The 20994-nt window shown below is 42.8% G+C and overlaps 1 protein-coding gene across 4 annotated transcripts in view; it reads right to left on the reverse strand.

The window, feature by feature from the left end:
• RNF130 (ring finger protein 130) overlaps nt 1-20994 on the reverse strand; it is a 453463-nt gene that overhangs the window by 320538 nt on the left and 111931 nt on the right. For all 4 annotated transcript variants that reach the window (XM_040344997.1, XM_040344998.1, XM_040344999.1 and 1 more), the window contains exon 2: nt 14195-14389. In XM_040344997.1, coding sequence (XP_040200931.1) covers nt 14195-14389 — 195 coding nt within the window. The remainder of the gene's footprint in view (nt 1-14194; nt 14390-20994) is intronic.

Here is a 20994-nt window from a genome sequence, read left to right on the forward strand (position 1 = left end):
CACTGCACATTTGAAACATTTTAGCAGGCTGCATAGTTTTGTTCAATCATTAACCTATCCCCCAAGGTCTTGTCTGCAAAAGCTGCTGAATTTGTTTCTGCCGGTGGCCTAAAATTTTGTACATGAACAGAATAGAGTAAGTCCAGCAACCACACTACTAGAGTATGCACCATGCCCATCACAACACAGAAAATAAAAAACCGCTGAAGAAAAAGAACATTTGAATTCACATACAAAATCAGCTATGTGCACATGAGCAAGTTTTCAGTTATGTTATTTGCATATACATTTTTACTTACAAAATTGCTAATATGTGAGTGGGCTTACCTCCAGGAAAGCTTATAATAAGGATTACCTGCGGGTACAGTAAATATCTCCTACACTTGCACTGTTTAGAAGATATTCACACAGGATGCAGCCGGTGATGTCACCGGCACATGTGCTCTGAAGGGACAGCATACCCGTGCGGCCCGCAGGAGTGACATCATCGCGGCTCTAGCTATTCATACAGATGGAGCCTTATGCCGCGTACACATGATCGTTTTTCGGCATGATCGTTTTTGGCTTCTGAAAAACGACAAATTTTTTTTTCGAACGTGCTGCATTTTTTCACTTCGTTTTTTAAAATGTCGTTTTTCGTGTTAAAAATGATCGTGTGTGGGCTAAAACGACGTTTTAAACCCGCGCATGCCCAGAAGCGAGTTAGGAGACGGGAGCGCTCGTTCAGGTAAAACTACCATTCATAATGGAGTAAGCACATTCATCACGCTGTAACAGTCAAAAAAGCGCAAATTGTCTTTTACTAACAAGGAATCAGCTAAAAGCAGCTCAAAGGCGAATAGAACTTCCCCTTTAGAGTGCCGTCGACGATGGTGTGTGGGCAACATAATTTTTTAATGATGAAGTTGGAAAAACATTGTTTTTTGGACATGCTGAAAAAAGTTTTTTTTTCATGCCGAAAAACGATCGTGTGCACGTGGCATAAGATCCCGGAAGGAAGACCGGGTGAAGATAGATGCACTGGGCAGCCATGACAGCGCTGTGCTGGAGGGCTTTTTGTGCAGGCAAGTCTGTCATAATGTGCTAGTATGCAGTGCGTATTAGTACATGAAACCTGCAGAGGGCCCATTTTTTTTTTTTAGATTTGTGGTGGTTTACTAATGCTTATATGTTGCTTTTTAGGCATTTAGCAGCTCTTGTATTAAATGTCAATTAAATTCACAAAAAGGTACTATACTGCGCTGAAGGTAAATTAAGTGAAAAAGTGTTGGTGAAAACAAAGCTGTGACACCTAAAAACATGCGATACTCATGTAAAATTAAACGTCAATTGTTCTGAAGATGGAATCTCTTGCTGCTCATGTTATATTCTGAGATCTGGCAGCAATGGCTGCCAGAACACCTGAACAGTAGCTACATCTTATCTGATGAAGTCATTGTTTTGCCCAAAAAAAATTTGTCCAGCTTCTTCAATTTTTTTTATTGAATATCTGGTAGTAGGGTGGTCAGAGCCCCCAGGAGAAGATCATTTCAGTCAGTTCGTCAAAAACCAGACAACATTTGAATACTGTATGTCCAGCTTTAGAAAGATTTCCCACAACTTTCTGCCCTGATGAAACCAGACAGGAAGTGAGGAAAAATCTACAACAGGGAGTCAGATATCATTTAAAAAGCTAACAGAGATTATAGTCGTCCCCTACTACTGAATAAAAAAATATATTTTACTTATGTATGAATTTCTTTTGGGAGAGTTCCCCTCACTTTTTGTCTGGTAAAAGGGGTCACCAGTTCACAGCAAAACCTGACATGCATTTGATTTCTTCCCCAATTCATTAAAAGTGATGCAAAAGCTGCACAAATGGATGGACCAACCGCCGTGATCCTCAACAGGGTCACATACACACACATACACATTAAAATAAATATATATATATATATATATATACACACACACACACACACACACATACATACACACTGTATTTATTGGCGTATAACACTCACTTTTTTACCCTGAAAATAGAGGGTAAACTGTACCTGCGTGTTATACGCAGGGGGCTGTGGAATTTTTTTTCCTGAAACTTCCCTCTTAAAGTTAGGGTGCGTGTAATACGCTGATAAATACGGGTATATATATGTTGTGCCTGAACCCTTCACCCCCCCGCTCCCAAACCACCCCCGCCCCACCTACACTTCCTAAGCGATGGGTATTGGTAATTGGCATCGGGGAGTATTGGTACTCGTACTCCGTGTTAAAAAAGTGGTATCGTGCATCCCTAAGCACAATGTATGTGTGAAACATTGGCACCCCTTGGTCCATTGTTTTAGTCCTTTTGTCAGTCTTTCAATAAACCTGTTGGACGGATGTTGGTGTGCAGTGTTATGGGATAGCGATACACACATGGGTTTCAGGCTCCGTTCACACCTAGGTGTTTTTGGGCGTTTTTCTGCTTTAAGCCTCACCTCCAAAAACGCCCAACGAAACAAATCCAATTCATTCCAACGGCACCTGTTCACATCTAAACGTTCTGTTGCCTAAAGCAAAACACCCGTTGCTCAATAAAGTACATGAGCTTTTTTTTGGCAGATTACAGGCGTTAATTCTTTTACACTGGTGACCTTTTGAACTTCAAAACGGCTGTACAAAAACGCTGCAAAATCACCCGAAAAACAGCAACGCCTAGATGCGAACGGAGCCTCAGATAATAACACATATGGATAAGATTATTTACATTTAGATAAACTCTTTCAGATCAAAGCATTATAGTCCCACTCTCAGGAAGAAAGCTTAGCTCAGCATTTATGTAATCATTTTACCGATAAAACACAAACAACTTCCTGTGAGTGAATGCAGTTAAGCATGCCATGCACAATGAAGAAGTCAGTGGTAAGAAGGTAGATCACTGGGCTCATATGAAAGGGAGGACATCAATATACATTTATAGATATGACAATCTTTCTGAAGCAATTACAGTCCTCTGCTGCTGTTGTCTGGTATCTAATTTTATCTTCAATATATAGACAACATGCTACTTCTTCTTCCTCCTATTCAAGTACTATTGAGTTTTCCATCACTCGCAAATGAGCCGAAATGGCACCATGGACTAAAAAGTAACTGTCACACCATACAGGCATATGAAAAAGTAAGTAAACCCCATGGGAATAATTTACTTTTTCAACATATAGGCAAACATTAGTTCTTAAAGGGGTTGTAAACCTTCTTTTTTTTTTTTTTAAACAACAAATATATTATACTTCCCTCCACTGCGCAGTTTATTTTGCACAGAGTGACCCAGATCATTGTCTTCTGGGGTCCCCCAATGTTGCTCGTGGCTCCTCCCCATATCGGTAAACATCCTAGAAGCACTCTCTCTGGGGGTTACTGTGCGGGAGCGTTCCCGAGTCCAGCATTTGAGTCCATAGACACAGAATGTCGAACACAGCCCGCCCAAAGGCTCCCGTGTCATTGGATTTGATTGACAGCAGCGGTAGCCAAAGGCTGCGCTGCTATCAATCTATCCAATCAAGAGCCGAGAACCCCAGGCAGAGAGGTAGAGCGCATCTCCGTCGTGGGAACGGGCTCAAGTGAGTAAAAATGGCTGCTCAGCGTCATAGGAAGCATTAAGGTGAAAAACACGAGGGATAACAACCCCTTTTACTTAAACAATGCCTACAGATGAAGCTGGTATACCCAAAGAACAAACAAAAAAACAAACACATAAAAGGGTTATGGTGTATTAATTTCCACAAAGTAAATGGACAAAAACGCAGATTTGTCATCTTATAAACATGTTATACTTAACTTCTCTGTGCAGTTGGTTTTGCACAGACTAGCCCGGATCTTCCTCTTCTCGGGTCCCTCTTTGCTGCTCCTGGTCCCTCCCTCCTGTGGAGTGCCCCCTCAGCCAGCAGCTTTCTATGGGGGCACCCGAGTCGCATCAGAGATCTGTGTGCCCATTAAGACACAGACCTCCGACCCCTCTCTCCCCTGATTTGCCGACTGTGGTTTGGCACCAATGGTGCCGCTGCTGTGTCTCAGCCAATGAGGAAGAGTGTCCCGGATGGCTTAGACACTCATGGACATTGCTGGAGAGAGGAGCTCAGGTAAGTAATTAGGGAATGCTGGGGAGGCTGCTGCAAACAGAAGGTTTTTTATCTTAATGCACAGCATGCATTAAGAAAAAAAAAACATCTAGGGTCTGATGTTCTCTTTGATAATGGCATGTGTGGGGTCATCATGCCAAGATCAATAGAGCTCTCGAAGGCACTCAGAAAGAAGGTTCTGGATGCCTATGAGTCATAATGAAAAAGCTTGCCAAATTATTTGAAAGCAATCATTTCAGTGTAAAAAAAAAAAATCTACAAGTGGCATAGACTTGAAACAACTAAAATTTTTCCAGGTTGGCCAACCAAATCCAGCTCAGGAGCTGACCATTTGATGGTAAAAAAAGCCTTTGCAAGGTTTGCTTGTGAACATATAGGTAAAGGCCAAAGGGTTGTGATAAATTACGTATACTCAGAATGGTCTAGAGTGGTTAGTGGGGTACCCCAGGGCTCTGTACGGGGACCAATTCTGTTTAATTTATTTATAAATTATATAGAGGGTGGGATAACCAACTTGATTTCAGTGTTTGCTGACGGCACAAAAATATGCATGGCAATAACACAGCAGGATATTGAAACTTTACCTGAAAATTGACCTGAATAAATTAATGGAGTGGGCTACAACATGGCAAATTAAGTTTTACATTGAAAAATGTAAGGTAATGCACTTGGGGGGGTAAAATATAAAACACAAGTTACTCTTTAGGGGGAGAATCCGTAGGGGCTTCCAGGATGGAGAAGGATCTAGGGGTCATAGTAAAAGACATACTGAGCAATAGCATGCAGTGTCAAACTGCGGCTACCAAAGCCAGCAGAAAATGCATTAAAAAGGGATAAGACGATTATTATACCGACCCTTTAAAACTCTGGTTCGGCTGCATCTGTCCAGTATTCCGTCCTGTCATGGTCACCAATCCTCAAAAAGAATGTGCTGGAGTTTAGAGAAAGGCAACTAAATTAATATTGAGACTGGAGGACCTCAATTATGAGGAACGACCACAAATGCTAAAATGTATTTTCCCTGGAGAAGAGACGCTTGAGAGGAGATATGATTGCGATATACAAATATCTGGATAATCGATAAGATTATTGCAAGACACAGATCTGTGGAAGGTTACAAAAATGTTCTGCTGCATGAAAGTTTCTCAAGATCACAGTGGAGGAGAACGGCCTTAATAAGAGAGACTGAGCTCCAGAGATCATGTGTGGAGATGGGACAAAGTTCCAGAAGGCAACCATCACTGCAACCCTACACTGATCTGGGCTTTATGGTAGAATGGCTAGACTGAAACCTCTCCTCAGTGCAAGACACATGAAAGCTCACTTGGAGCTTGCACCTGAGGGACCCTCACACTGAGGAACAAGATTCTCTAGTTTGATGAACCCAAGATTGAATTGTTTGACCTCAATGCTAAACGTTATGCCTGAAGGAAACCAGGCACCACTCATCACCTGCCCAATACATCCCAACAGTGAAGCATGGTGGTGGCAGCATCATGCTGTTGGAGTGTTTTTCAGCAGCAGGGACTGGGAGACTGGTCAGGGTTGAAGAGAAGCTGAATGGAGCAAAATACAGAGATACCCTCAATAAAAACCTGTTCCACAGTGTTAGGGGCATTAGACTGGGCCAAAGGTTCACCTTTCAATATGACAACGATTCCAACACCACAGCCAAGACAACTCAGGAGTGGCTTAGGGACAACTCTATGAATGTCCTAGAAGCCCAGCCAGAGCACTGGCTTGAACCTTTTGAACATCTCTGGAGAGATCTGAAAATGGCGGTCCACTGATGATCCCAATCCAACCTGACTGAGCTTGAGAGGATTTGCAAAGAACAACGGTAGAAAATCTCCCAATCCAGGTCCGCGAAGCTTGTCACGCCATACCTATAAACACTCAAGTCTGTAATTGCTGCCAAAGCTGCTTCAACAAAGTACAGGGTCTGAATACTTAAGAATATGTGCCATTTAAGTTTTTTCTTTTTAATAAAGTCAGACATTTCTAAAATTCTGTTTTCACATTATGGGGTACTGGGTATAGAGTCATGAGAAGTAGTATCAGTCTGCAACATAACACAATTTAAAAAAAGTGAAGTGGGTCTGAATACTTTATGAATCCACTGTAGTTTTCTTTTTTTTTTTTTTAACATGACAATGATATGAAACACACTAGCAAATTCACCAAGGATTGGTTTAAAAGGATGGTTATGAACTGGCCTTGTGGTGGGGCAATGTTAGCAGGGTAGTTCATGAAAGTAAACCCACAAACAAGTTGATACCAGAGACTGGTAAACAGTTATGCCAAATGCCAACAAGAAGTAATTTGTGCAATACCAGCTTATGATCCCATTGGTGTACTTACTTTTCCACAGTATACATTACATCTATTATTATTTTTGTTGAATAAATGACTGGATATGCAAATTCTTGTGTTTTTATTCAAGTATCACCTTTATTTGAAGGACTAATGTTTGTTTGTTCAAATATGTTAAAAAAACTATTTGAATCAGCTGTACTTACTTTTTCATTTGGCTGTACAATGTGTAGCATTCCATGTACTGGCTTAACCTTTATTTATCTAAGGTGTTGTTTAGACTATTAGGTTTTTCTTATCAATTTAACAAATGACTCCAGTACCAACAAAACAGGTTTTCACTAACGCACACATCCAAGTTGGTTCACGTGTGCTTTCCTACTTCAGGAAATTGTGGAGCCAGTCAAAGCCACGTTGAGCCTGTGAATGACCCATGTTTTAGGCTGGCCATACATGGTGTGAATTTGTCTACAAACACGAGTTGCAGGAAAGAAATTCACAGGATTTCCATATTGACACAATTCGTGTTGACCAGGGAATCAGCAATTGTCTGCCCTTGGAGCCCCACGCCAAGAGAAGACAGTGACCATCGCTAGCGGCTATAGCAGCCGCTAGTGATAATCGCAAGTAAATCCAGCAGGCTGGTTGTATCCAATTTGATTGATCGATCAGCCTGCCGATTAACGGTTCAAATGTCTGGCAATTCCTTCTGATATGGTCGAGATTCGAACAGTGTATGGCTGTTCTAAAAGCCATTCCAGAGACAATAGCCACATAGAGCTCTTATTTTTATACATTTTCAAACATAACCAAACTGTTAGCGGCAAACAGAACGCATTAATAAGTACAAAAAGGCGTTTTTTCCTCACTGAAATTACATTGTCAATACATAAAGACTGAATTTTAATTTCCTAACTGTCTAATTTCTGTTTTTATACAAACTCAGAATTTTGGTTGTCACTACTTTCCCTGCATTCCGACATATTTTTAGTACTTAAAGTGTTACTAAACCCAGTAATATGAAAATAGTTCACCCCCCCCACAGTGCCCACATGTTATAAATCTTCTTTACATTAAAATACTGCCACTATATACCCTTTTGGATGATCTGTATACCATGGTTACACGATAAACTGCACAGTTTCTCCAGTGCTAAGAGTTCAGGTAGGAAGAGATTTCCACTATGGCCTGTATACACGCCCACATGTGTGATGTCAAGATCATGTGACCTGGATAGCTCTGAGAACAAAGTAAATGTTCTCTCCAGCACAAAAGACTAAACTAAGCATGTGCAGGTCGGCTACTCTGCCTGTGTTAGTTGGCCTTCCCCAGATAGTAAAATTATCTTTCACATTAAACCAAAAACTTGGGCTAACTTTACTTTTTTTTAATTCATAAAAGTGTATTTTTCCCCCAAAAATTACGTTTCAGAGACCACTGCGCAAATATCTTATTCTCTAATGTCTCTGCTAAATGATTATATATATATATATATATATATATATATATATATATATATATATATATATATATATATATATATATATGTATATATGTATATATATATATATTTGGGGGTTCTAAGTCATTTTCTAGCAAAAAATACTTATTTTAACTTGTAAGCAACAAGTGTCAGAAAAAGGGAATAGGTGTGAAGAGATTAAAGCTCCACCCAAAAATAAAACTTCCGCTCTATTGTCCCCCCCCACCCCCCCTCCCGGCAGCCATGGCCGCTGACGTCACCACTCGGCTCCCTCCTTCTCCCTCCCCTGCCGCCGGGCCAGCAGGAGAGAGGAGCGGAGCCTCTCGCCTCAGCCATGGCCGCTGACGTCACCGCTCGGCTCCCTCCTTCTCCCTCCCCTGCCGCCGGGCCAGCAGGAGAGAGGAGCGGAGCCTCTCGCCTGCGCAGTAGGTTTCCCGGCGTGAAGCTGTAAGGCTACACTGCCGAATCCCTTAGCTGCAATGGCGGCGGCAGCACCTGAGAGCCGATGGAAACATCAGCTGCGGTCCTGACATTGCTGGACTCCAGGACAGGTAAGTGTCCTATTATTAAAAGCCAGCAGCTGCAGTATGTGTAGCTGCTGGCTTTTAATTTTTGCAGCGGTGGGTGGACCTCCACTTTAAGAAGCACAACAACTGCAAATCAGGAAGTAGAACCTTAGTAATGTAATGTAAAGTTATGTAATGAGAAAATATGGATGCTCCCCCATGCGCCACACATAAATCACAAATCATATGTAGATATAGTAGATAAAAGGGCTGAGAAACATTCCATATACATGATAAAAGTACAGGGAGTGCAGAATTATTAGGCAAGTTGTATTTTTGAGGATTAATTTTATTATTGAACAACAACCATGTTCTCAATGAACCCAAAAAACTCATTAATATCAAAGCTGAATATTTTTGGAAGTAGTTTTTAGTTTGTTTTTAGTTTTAGCTATTTTAGGGGGATATCTGTGTGTGCAGGTGACTATTACTGTGCATAATTATTAGGCAACTTAACAAAAAAAAAATATATACCCTTTTTAATTATTTATTTTTACCAGTGAAACCAATATAACATCTCAACATTCACAAATATACATTTCTGACATTCAAAAACAAAACAAAAACAAATCGGTGACCAATATAGCCACCTTTCTTTGCAAGGACACTCAAAAGCCTGCCATCCATGGATTCTGTCAGTGTTTTGATCTGTTCACCATCAACATTGCGTGCAGCAGCAACCACAGCCTCCCAGACACTGTTCAGAGAGGTGTACTGTTTTCCCGCCTTGTAAATCTCACATTTGATGATGGACCACAGGTTCTCAATGGGGTTCAGATCAGGTGAACAAGGAGGCCATGTCATTGGTTTTTCTTCTTTTATACCCTTTCTTGCCAGCCACGCTGTGGAGTACTTGGACACGTGTGATGGAGCATTGTCCTGCATGAAAATCATGTTTTTCTTGAAGGATGCAGACTTCTTCCTGTACCACTGCTTGAAGAAGGTGTCTTCCAGAAACTGGCAGTAGGACTGGGAGTTGAGCTTGACTCCATTCTCAACCCGAAAAGGCCCCACAAGCTCATCTTTGATGATACCAGCCCAAACCAGTACTCCACCTCCACCTTGCTGGCGTCTGAGTCGGACTGGAGCTCTCTGACCTTTACCAATCCAGCCACGGGCCCATCCATCTGGCCCATCAAGACTCACTCTCATTTCATCAGTCCATAAAACCTTAGAAAAATCAGTCTTGAGATATTTCTTGGCCCAGTCTTGACGTTTCAGCTTGTGTGTCTTGTTCAGTGGTGGTCGTCTTTCAGCCTTTCTTACCTTGGCCATGTCTCTGAGTATTGCACACCTTGTGCTTTTGGGCACTCCAGTGATGTTGCAGCTCTGAAATATGGCCAAACTGGTGGCAAGTGGCATCTTGGCAGCTGTACGCTTGACTTTTCTCAGTTCATGGGCAGTTATTTTGTGCCTTGGTTTTTCCACACGCTTCTTGCGACCCTGTTGACTATTTTGAATGAAACGCTTGATTGTTCGATGATCACGCTTCAGAAGCTTTGCAATTTTAAGAGTGCTGCATCCCTCTGCAAGATATCTCACTATTTTTTACTTTTCTGAGCCTGTCAAGTCCTTCTTTTGACCCATTTTGCCAAAGGAAAGGAAGTTGACTAATAATTATGCACACCTGATATAGGGTGTTGATGTCATTAGACCACACCCCTTCTCATTACAGAGATGCACATCACCTAATATGCTTAATTGGTAGTAGGCTTTCGAGCCTATACAGCTTGGAGTAAGACAACATGCATAAAGAGGATGATGTGGTCCAAATACTCATTTGCCTAATAATTCTGCACTCCCTGTATTTCCTAATCTCTAAAACATAAACAGCCCTCAAATTTTCCACTCGCCTACTCGCATTTTGCAAGTGGAAAATGAGGTCTTGCGAGCTGGGCTGCCTGCCTGGGAGAGGGGGGGAGAGCACCGCCGGTGGAGTTGATCGGGAGCATGGAGGAAGAGGAGAACCGTGGGATAGCACGCTGTTACCGGCGCTTACATTATGATTGTCTCCATTCTGCTCGACACAGCCCCACCTCCTCCTGACCTGCGCCTGTGATAGATAGAACGCCGGTACACTGCTGCAATGCGTTCTATCTATCACAGGTGCAGGTCAGGAGGAGGCGGGGCTGTGTCGAGCAGAGTGGAGACAATCATAATGTAAGCGCCGGTAACAGCGTGCTATCTCACGGCTCTCCTCTTCCTCCATGCTCCCGATCAACCCCACCGGCGGTGCTCTCCCAGGCAGGCAGCCCAGCTCGCAAGACCTCATTTTCCAGCAGAGCGGAGACAATCATAATGTAAGTACCGGTAACAGCGTTCTATCCCACGGCTCTCCTCTTCCTCCAGCCATGCATTCCTCGGCCCAGGCGAGGTTGCAATGGATACAGTATGGCTGCAACGGGCACAGTATGGCTGCAACGGGCACAGTATGGCTGCAACGGGCACCATAAGGCTGTAATAAGCAACGTATGGCTTTAATGGGCACAGTGGGGCTGCAATAGTGGGCACAGTGGGGCTGCAATGGTGCGCACAGTGGGGCTGCAATGGTGCGCACAGTGGGGCTGCAATGGTGGGTGCACAGTGTGGCTGCAATGGTGGGTGCACAGTGTGGCTGCAATGGTGGGTGCACAGTGTGGCTGCAATGGTGGGTGCACAGTGTGGCTGCAATGGTGGGTGCACAGTGTGGCTGCAATGGTGGGTGCACAGTGTGGCTGCAATGGTGGGTGCACAGTGTGGCTGCAATGGTTGGTGCACAGTGTGGCTGCAATGGTTGGTGCACAGTGTGGCTGCAATGGTGGGCACAGGTGAGGAGGCTGCACCGATAACGTTTTTGTTAATATTTATTTTTGCAACTTATTTTTGCATAAAACATTAAAGTGTCATTTTAATTTATGAGGGCGTGTCTAGGGGGTGGAATGAGGGGCATGGAAGGGTAGGGATTGAGTGGGACACTGGTGGCAAGTAACCTTTGAGGCCTGGCTAGTAGCTCAGGACTTGAAATTTTTAGCCCTGCATATAAGAATATATATTCCCTTTAAAGCTGGACCTCATGCAAACCCCTAAATGCACAGATGAGAAACATAAATGAGAGTTTAACGTTATAAAGGATTTATCTTTTTGTCCATCCAGCTGTAGATTTACACAGATTTGTCACACAGCACAGCCCTGTCTGTCAGGCCAGGGGACCCAATTGTCCTCTGCTGCAGTTAATTAACATTGACAGGTCTTTTTCCTTCCCAGCCTGTGCCTGAACAGTAAAAGGAGAAGCATCAGATTGATGAAGCCGACAATCTGCTCCCTCTTTAAGACACCCAGCTCCTTCCTACTTTGAGCATATCATTTTAGTCCATCAGCAGAACTGACTGACTCCTGCCGGTGATGCCTCTCCCTCTCTTATCATTTCTGTAGAGCGGAGGTACGCAACCTTTTGAAAAGCGTAAAAAAACATTCCGTGTGCAGCAGCCCCCCTAATACTTACCTGAGCTCCCTCTCGACTCCGCAATGTGCACAAGAGCATAGTCTCTATGGGGACTCTCCCTCCTCATTGGCTGAGACAGCAGCAGATGCCATTGGCTCCAGCTGCTGTCAATCACAGCCATTAAACCGATTAGGAGAAAGAGGGGGAAGGGCCGAACCATAGCTCCGTGTCTGAATGGACAGGCAGAGCAGTGGCTCGGGAGAAAGTCTGTTTGGGTGCCCCCATTGCAAGCTGCTTACTCTGGGGCACTCGACAGGAGGGAGGGGCCAGAAGTACAAAAAAAAATTGCCTTTAATATCACTTTAAGTGATTCAGTAAACCGGTCCCAGATCACAATGAAATGAAATGGTTCAGAATTTGAATTTTTTTTATTATGAATAGCATAATTAGATTTTAAACAACAATCAAGGATCATCATTTCCCGGATGTTTACACATTGTATAATCATAATCACAAACAGAAAGTGTGCATGAAACTGTGTGAAACACTGGCTTTGTTTACTTTTTACAAGGGAATTTATGTCAGTCGTTGGAGACGCGGTTTACAAACAAACAGATCGCCCGGAAAAAAAACAAGGACAAATCTTTCACCCACTTATATTTCTTAAATTTACTATGCCAGTACTCCCCCCCCCCCTTTTTGTTTTAAGATACCCTGCCACTTGTACTAGCCAGGGCAAAAACATGTCTCAAGCACTTCCTCACTGCTCCTTTTACAGCCACCACAATATACCCAGTGCTTTCAGGTATGAGGGTGCGTGTGACCCCTTCCCATGATGCAGTGCTTAGGCCTGTGACTCTGTTTGCAATGCCTAAAAATTGTTACACAATTGAGGGTCGTATTAGCAACCCTCTGTAAGTTATGTTGGGTATTTAGCTGAAACAAAAAACAGAAGAAGCAGGGGGTGCTGGTATAGTGATTATAAGTGGGCCAGGAGATACGTTTTACAGAGATTTGACCTAAAGGGCAACATGGCAGCCTCTTTAAGAGAGAAACAAAGCAAATATCTTAAAGAGTAACTCCACTTTTGTTGAGAAAAAAAAAAAACATCCCCCTCTGGGTAATCTATGTACAATGCAAGGATTATAACAACCTGTGTTGCAGATTTCTAACTTTTGTTATTCTGAAGTAATCCCTGCATGTTCCTCCAAGCCTCAGTGATGAGTGAGTCTAATGGGAGTGGTTTCATAATTAGCTATCAGATGTGCACCTGCAGGGCTCTAATGAGGAAATCTGATGGGCCTGCATCCCTTTAGACGTGTTCCTACAGGTAGCATCTCACCAAAAGTGACATTTTTGTTGCAGGGGATGCCTGAAATCTGACTTGCATCTTAGGCTGCTTTCACACTGAGCAGCGCCGGGTGTCGGCAGTAAAGCACCGCTATCTTTAGCGGCGATTTACCGTCTTTTTTTGCAGTGCTTTTCGGCCGCTAGCGGGGCGATTTTAACCCCTGCTATCGGCCGAAAAAGGGTTACAGCGGCACTTTGCCGGCAGTGCAGCGGCACTGCCCATTGATTTCAATGGGCAGAGGCACTTTAGAAGCGGTGTAAACACTGCTCCTAAAGCACCTTAAAGATGGGGCTAGCAGGACTTTTTTTACCGCCCTGCCAGCGCAGCGCTCCAGTGTGAAAGCTCTCGGGCTTTCACATTGGAGTGAGAAGAGATGCTCTTTACAGGTGCTATGCAGGCGCTATTTTTAGGGCTATAGCGGCTGTAAAGCGCCTCAGTGTGAAAGCTTCTTAAGGGAGACTTCTAGGAAAATTGGTGAGCCAATCACACAAGCAGGAAATGTTTCTGTTGGTGGTCAGTACACACTATGTACAGAACAACTCTGTGTAGCCATATTGCATGCTCAGAAAATTACAGTGGCTGTTGATTGATAAGGAAAGGTCATTTTTAATAACATTCAATTACAATATGACTTGTGCCGCTATTGTATACACTATATTATTTTCTCTTTATTTGATATTTATTTCCCCCATGAAAGTGGAGTTACCCTTAGCCATGTCAAAAAGAAGATTGTTCTGTGTACTGTTGCATAAATGTAAATGCAATAAGACCGGATGGAGATGTCTCTTTATCTATTGTCAGTAAACAACGTCAGCCTTTCCATGGTCCTTTTGCATGTTGCAGCATTGATGCATAAAATATACATACTGTGTTACCACAAAAGTGAGGTACCAGTCTTATAGTGTTAAGTCATCTACTTTTAGGTTTAGCAAGCATGCATTAATAATTGGAATATACCTGGATGTGTCATGGTCACAGTATCTTCATTAGAATTGTTGTTGTAGATGACCACAGCTGTAGCATTGTGGGATGCGGCTCGAAGAATCTTTTCTTTAAAGGTACAGTTCCCACGCTGTAGAAGTGCAATCCAGTGCTTGGTGTTAGCAGGCACAGGAAAACGAATATGAGAGTCACAACCTTGTCGATCTGGAGCTAGACAGAGGGAAAAAAAGGCAGAAAATCAATACTCAATCGCTATATACGATAATTGAGTTAACAAAAAAAAGGTGTTTTTGTTTCCAGCTGCAGACACATTACTTTTCTACATGACCTAGATCAGTGGTTCTCAACTCCTGTCCTCAAGACCCACTAACAGGCCAGGTTTTATGTATTACCTTGGGGAGATGCAGACTAGAATACTGCAATCACTGAGCAGAAAATTTTATCACCTGTGATGTATCTCAGTTATCTTGCAAACCTGGCCTGTTAGGGCCCTTCCACACGGGCCGACCGCTTAGGTCCGCCTGTCAGTTTTTTAGGAGGACCTGAACAAGCGCTCCGTGCACCTCTATGGAGCCACAGATGTCAGCGGTGACATGCCCACTGACATCCGCCAAAGTGTGACGGAGGAAAACCCTACTTTTCCATCCGTCTGGCGGATCGGACCGTCGTCATCCGATCCCCCATAGGGATGAGCGGCGCTGACACTTCGGTCCCTGCACAGTGTGCAAAGACAGACCTGTCACCTGCCGGCTCAGCGGGGATCGATGGAGCGATCCCTGCTGAGCAAAGCGGAGCCCCGCACATGGACAGTCCTGTGTGAAAGGGCCCTTGTGGGCCCTGAGGACAGGGGTTGAGAACCACTGACCTAGATAAAACACAAATTCAAATAGTCAGTCAGTTTAAAGTGGAGACCTCTCACTCTAAAAAAAAAAAAAAAAAAAAACATGCTTTCTATCCCTTCCCCATCTCACAAGTGGATATTATTTTATGCATTATTTTCTGCCTATTTTCATAGTATACTATGGACCCGTTCACACAGTTCCATTTTCTTTGCCAGGTTTTTTTTTAAAAAAAAACACCTCAGCAATCTTGTTTCCATCCTATTAAAAAACATCTCGCTGTTTTTCTTGTGCGTCTGCTAGGAGAGGATTGCTTTATTATTTCATGGTCAGTCTGTAAACAGACCCCCATCTTACTTTCTTTAAGGAGTAATTCAAATGTTTTATTTCTGTGTTGAATTAAATCATGCCTGGCAGACTATTAAAAAATAAAAAAAAAATGCACTTTTATATAAACAAACATTCCAGCAAGTGTAATGAAGCTCTTTGTTCTTCCAACCTGCTGCTCATCCATCACCTTAGAGAAAACGCAGCAAAATATCTAGAAATCACTTTGCAATTATACCACGCTGATTCGGTGACTGAGAAGAAAGAAAGCCTCTTCCTCCCTTTGGTAGCGTGTTCTTTAGTTGTGATTAAAGGGAAAATAATGTTATGGGCAGCAATGACTAAAGAGCCGATTTGCATCGCTATTTGATGTTCAGATATTCAATTAACTGTCAAACGACAACATGGCCACTTAGGAAATATTGGCTATTTGAAATTCAGGCAAACAGCAAATCACAGAAGAAAAAAACTAAATAGTTTTAAGAAGAAAGCAAAGCAAATGTGTGTGTGTATATATATATATATATATATATATATATATATATATATATATATATATATATATATGTGTGTGTGTGTGTGTGTGTGTGTGTGTGTGTGTGTGTGTGTGTGTGTATGTGTGTATATATATATATATATATATATATATATATATATATATATATATATATATATACACACACACACACACACACACACAGTAAGTAAGGGGTTCGCTCAGTAGCGGGGGTGTGTGACCTCCTGAGTGGGTTCACTACACACTAAATTATACAGAGAGGCAGCTGTGGGTGGTTGAAAAACAAGGGTTATGGTTTATTCTTCCATATTGCTGGAAACCAGTGCAAGCATCAAAACAGCATAAACAAAATAAAACATAAAATAAACCCTGGCCACTTGGGGCGTCTACCTTCACAACACAGGAACCTACCTATGGAGTCTGGCACAGCCTACTGCTGGGCAGACACTGCTGGTCTTCCAGCAGAAAACAATAGTCTTTTTTGATTTTCTTATCACACAGCAAAAATACCAAACAACCACTTCACCTTCAGAAGTCTTCCTTAGCTCTCCTTAACTCAACAAGCCTCAGGATGCAGAATTCAGTAGTAATCCTCTGGACAACTTATAGAGGCCTTAATTTTCTCATTCTGAACAGCTGTAGCTATCCAACGTCCTTAAACCTTTCTGGCTACCTCTGCAGCCGACAACGGATAGTAATTGGTGAATTTTCTAAACAAGGCAGAAATGTATCTCCCGTCTGTGACGACACCCCCAGATTTACCTGACTTCCTGTCACTATATATATATATATATATATATATATATATATATATATATATATATTGATTTATTAAATGTACATCTACACCCACCCAGCACAGATCACGTCCACTTTCCAGGTGGTTTTGCCCAAAACACAACCACTTTCTGGGCAGTCCTGGTCATAATAATGGAACCACGACTCATGACCACAATCCCCATAGCCAATACCCTTTTTTGCATTTCTGTGCATGACCAGTAACCAAAATAAAAGAAATGCTGTGATCTCACCAAACAGCGATGGACACAGATTTATTAGGACAGAGGACAGAGATGTGGAACTGTCCCAGCAGTTGGCATCAGGGTGGATTTGATTTTAATCACTAGTAAAATGGCTTGATTTAAATCAACTCGATTTAAAATCATAGTTTTTAACCACTTCTCACCCGGTCAATAGTAAATAGACATCCGGGAAGTGGTTCTGTTATCCTGACTCGACGTCTATTGACGTCCAGCAGGATAAAATTCCGGCATGCACAACGCGGCGTTTGGTGATGCGGGGTGTCAGTCTGACACTCTGCATCTCGGTAAAAAGCCTCCGGCGGAGGCTCTCTACCACGTGATCAGCCGTGTCCAATCACGGTTGATCACGATGTAAACAGGAAGAGCCGTTAAATGGCTCTTCCTCACTCGTGTCTGACAGACGCGAGTAGAGGAGAGCTGATCAGCGGCACTCCTGACAGGGAGAGTATACGCTGATTGTTTCTATAGCCCCCCCCTGCGGATGCCCACACTGGACAACCAGGGAAGCCACCAGGACCACCAGGGAAGGGGGCAACATGTGGATGGCCAGGTATGTACCCCCATGGCCACCCACCTGTTAAAAAATATTCACAATAGATGCCACTGACTGGCAACATGGGCACTGACTGGCAAAAATATAAAAAAACTTTGTTCAGCAATCGCATCGAACCGTGCTCAAAATTGTACTTGACCCTTTTGAAAAATGCTCTGCGGCCAGACTGCACATATGTGAATTGACACCATTATAAAGGCTGCAGGTTCACATGTCATGCAAATCATGCATTCAATTTGCACATACCGTATATACTCGAGTATAAGCCAAGTTTTTCAGCCCATTTTTTAGGCTGAAAAACTCCCCCTCGGAATATACTCGAATGAGTTTTCATTACTAAAACAGCATGCGTCTCCTGCTGTGTAATGCATTCTGTTCGCCCGTCCATTGTAACAAAGACCCGCCTCCTCCTCGTCTGTGATAGGCGCCCTGCCTCCTCCTCATCTGTGATAGGCGCCCCGCCTCCTCCTCATTGTCTGTGATAAGCACCCCCGTCTCCTCCTCGTCTGTGATAAACGGAACCTCAGCCTCCTCTTCTGTGATAGGCAGAACACTGATACAGTTTCTCAGCATCATATCAGTGTTCCTCTATCATGGACGGACGAGAAGGTGGCGGGGCTTTGTTTTAATGGATGGTCGAACAGACTGCATTACACAGGAGACACATGCTGTTTTAGTAATGAAAGGTACGGCTGCAAATGGGCACAGTGAGACTATAGCTGGGCATAGTGAGACTGCAAATGGGCACAGTGAGACTACAACTGGGCATAGTGAGACTGCAAATGGACATTGTTTACCCAGTAGCTGCTGCATTTTCCCACCCTAGGCTTATACTCGAGTCAATATGGTTTTCCCAGTTTTTTGTGGTAAAATTAGGTGCCTCGGCTTATATTCGGGTCGACTTATACTCGTATATATACACTCGAGGCTTGAAGATATCGGTTTTAGTATCAGAGAATTTGCACTAGTACAAATGCTTAGTATCAGTGCAACACACAATATTATATATATATATATATATATATATATATATATATATATATATATATATATATATATATATATATATATATATATACACACACACACACATATACACACACACACACACACACACACACACACACACACATATAGGTAAATGACATTTAAAAGGTATTTGGTGCAATGAAATTCTGATTTAGAAGTAAGGTGGACAGGGTAGTACTGTAGGTGCCCTTTAAATGTCAGCCACAGTGATAAGTCTTTATTTTACTGTTGCACAGAAAAACATAAAAGTAGCAAAATGACAGGAAAACCGATCTAACAGCAGCACAGAAAAAGGTTAGCTGACTATTAGGACAGTTGTAAGATTTTGTATGTGTGTGTGTGTATTTAAGGGAATTTCAACATGGTATTCATAACCAGGCTGGAGGCTTCACAAAACGCAGATGCCATTGCAGTCTGAAGCTGGCAGTGTGCCTTTGTTTATTACTGTGAGATACAATTATAGTAATAAAAAAAATATAAAAAAATGTATTGGGTATGTATTGACATTATGGGGAGTTTGTGTATTTGTCATCTTACAATAAAATCAGAGCAGCAGTCTTATTAAAGTGGTTGTAAACCCTGTCGGACTACTTCTACCTATAGGTAAGCCTAGAATAAGGCTTACCTATAGGTAGTGGAAATATCTCTTAAACGTGCGCCATTTAAATGGGTATATTTATTATTATTTTTAAAGGTTGACTATGCCTTTAAGTTGTGGCGTCTTATGCAGTGGTATAATCAAATGCCTTCTAGAACAGTGGCTCATAAAAAAATGCTTCCAGGAACAGAAAGTGTGCATACTATTGTGCATTATTGTTTTATATTCTTCACTGTGACCAAAACAATAGCAGCCATTACTGATCAATTTCTGAAAAAAACAATAAGACTTGCAACTTTAAAATTGAATATGAAGAGAAGCGAAGTGCGGAACATTTTTAGCACCCCTATGGGCTCCCCTGAAGTCTAGGGCCCCCAGGCAGCTGCCTGTTCTGATTATAATCAGTCACCGACTAGGTATTGACACTACTGGGAAAAAATAAAATGTGATTACAAAACTAGTCATGCTCCTGCCCGCATCTGCCTAGCGGAAAACACTAGAACTGGGACGTACAAAATAATGACAGCACATTAAAATCCAGATCATGTGCAACCTGCAGCTGCCGCTTGCTTTACGCAAGTCTCTGGCTAATTTCTCATTTTCAGCCTGAACGCACCAACATTTGCCAGTCCCCCCTTCTCCTTCTATTGTAGTTTGCATGTAGTAAATAAATAATCACTGGCCAACCTGCGAGATGATCAATTATCTAAAATTTCTTCGGTATGCGTTAAAAAAAAAAGACACACATTCAGCCGGAAACATGCAGCAAAAGAAATTAGAACAAGCTGGCATGCTGGCAGCTTCTTGGCATAAAGAGCTCGCTAGCACTGAAATGTGTCAGTGAGAAGAACTGACCTCTGGCTCAAGAGTGTGCAAACTTCAGCAAAGCGGCTTTTGCTGGAAACGTATGTTCATCAGTGAGTCTGCAAGGGTATAATCTCTGGGACAGCTTGTTCTTACAGGATACGTGCGCTTTGAAATAAATTGCACTTATGTTACTTGCTCCTATTCCCCCCCACCCCCTGATGTATCTCCATCTCACTGCAATAATATTGGGCCAGATTCACCAAAGAGATACGACGGCGTTTCTCCTGATACGCCGTCGTATCTCTGTTTCTATCTATGCGACTGATTCATAGAATCAGTTACGCATAGATATCCATAAGATCCGACAGGTGTAATTGTTTTACACTGTCGGATCTTAGGATGCAATACCGCGGCCGCCGCTGGGTGGAGTTTGCGTCGTAAACCAGCGTCTGGTATGCAAATTAGCAGTTACGGCGGATCCCCGATGGATTTTCGCGTTCGCTACGTCGCTGCTAGTCTAGTTTCCCGTCGCAAAGTTAGTCGTCGTTTGACCTGCCCTAACTTTAGTCAGCAATCGTATTGCTGTCTAAAGTATGGCCGTCGTTCCCGCATCGAAATTTAAAATTTAACGTCGTTTGCGTAACACGTCCGGGAATACGGGAAGTACGTTACGCGCGTCGCCGTTCGAAAAAATGATGTCACGGCGCGCAAAGCACGGCGGGAGTTAGGAAACGGAGCATGCGCAGTAGGTCCGGCGCGGGAGAGCGCCTAATTTAAATGGCACACGCCCATTTGAATTGGCCCGCCGGCGTAGTTTTCATCGCAAGTGCTTTGTGAATCAGGCACTTGCGATGAAAACTTGCGGTGGTGTAACGTATCTACGATACGTTACGCTGCCGCAGTTCTATGTGAATCTGGCCCTTCGATCCTACAAGAAAAGCCACGTCTAAACCACCATCATGGGATGCACTTCTATGGGGCCATTTCCCAAGGCTTCTAGGCTTACTTGGGAATGATTTCACCTTTTGTCATCTTTAGCAGGTGAAATTTAAAGTTTGTATCTGATGGTTAACCTGACGTTTCGTATTGATAAATTTGCAGA

This window comes from Rana temporaria, chromosome 3, assembly GCF_905171775.1.
Source record: "Rana temporaria chromosome 3, aRanTem1.1, whole genome shotgun sequence".
Lineage (NCBI taxonomy): Eukaryota > Metazoa > Chordata > Amphibia > Anura > Ranidae > Rana > Rana temporaria.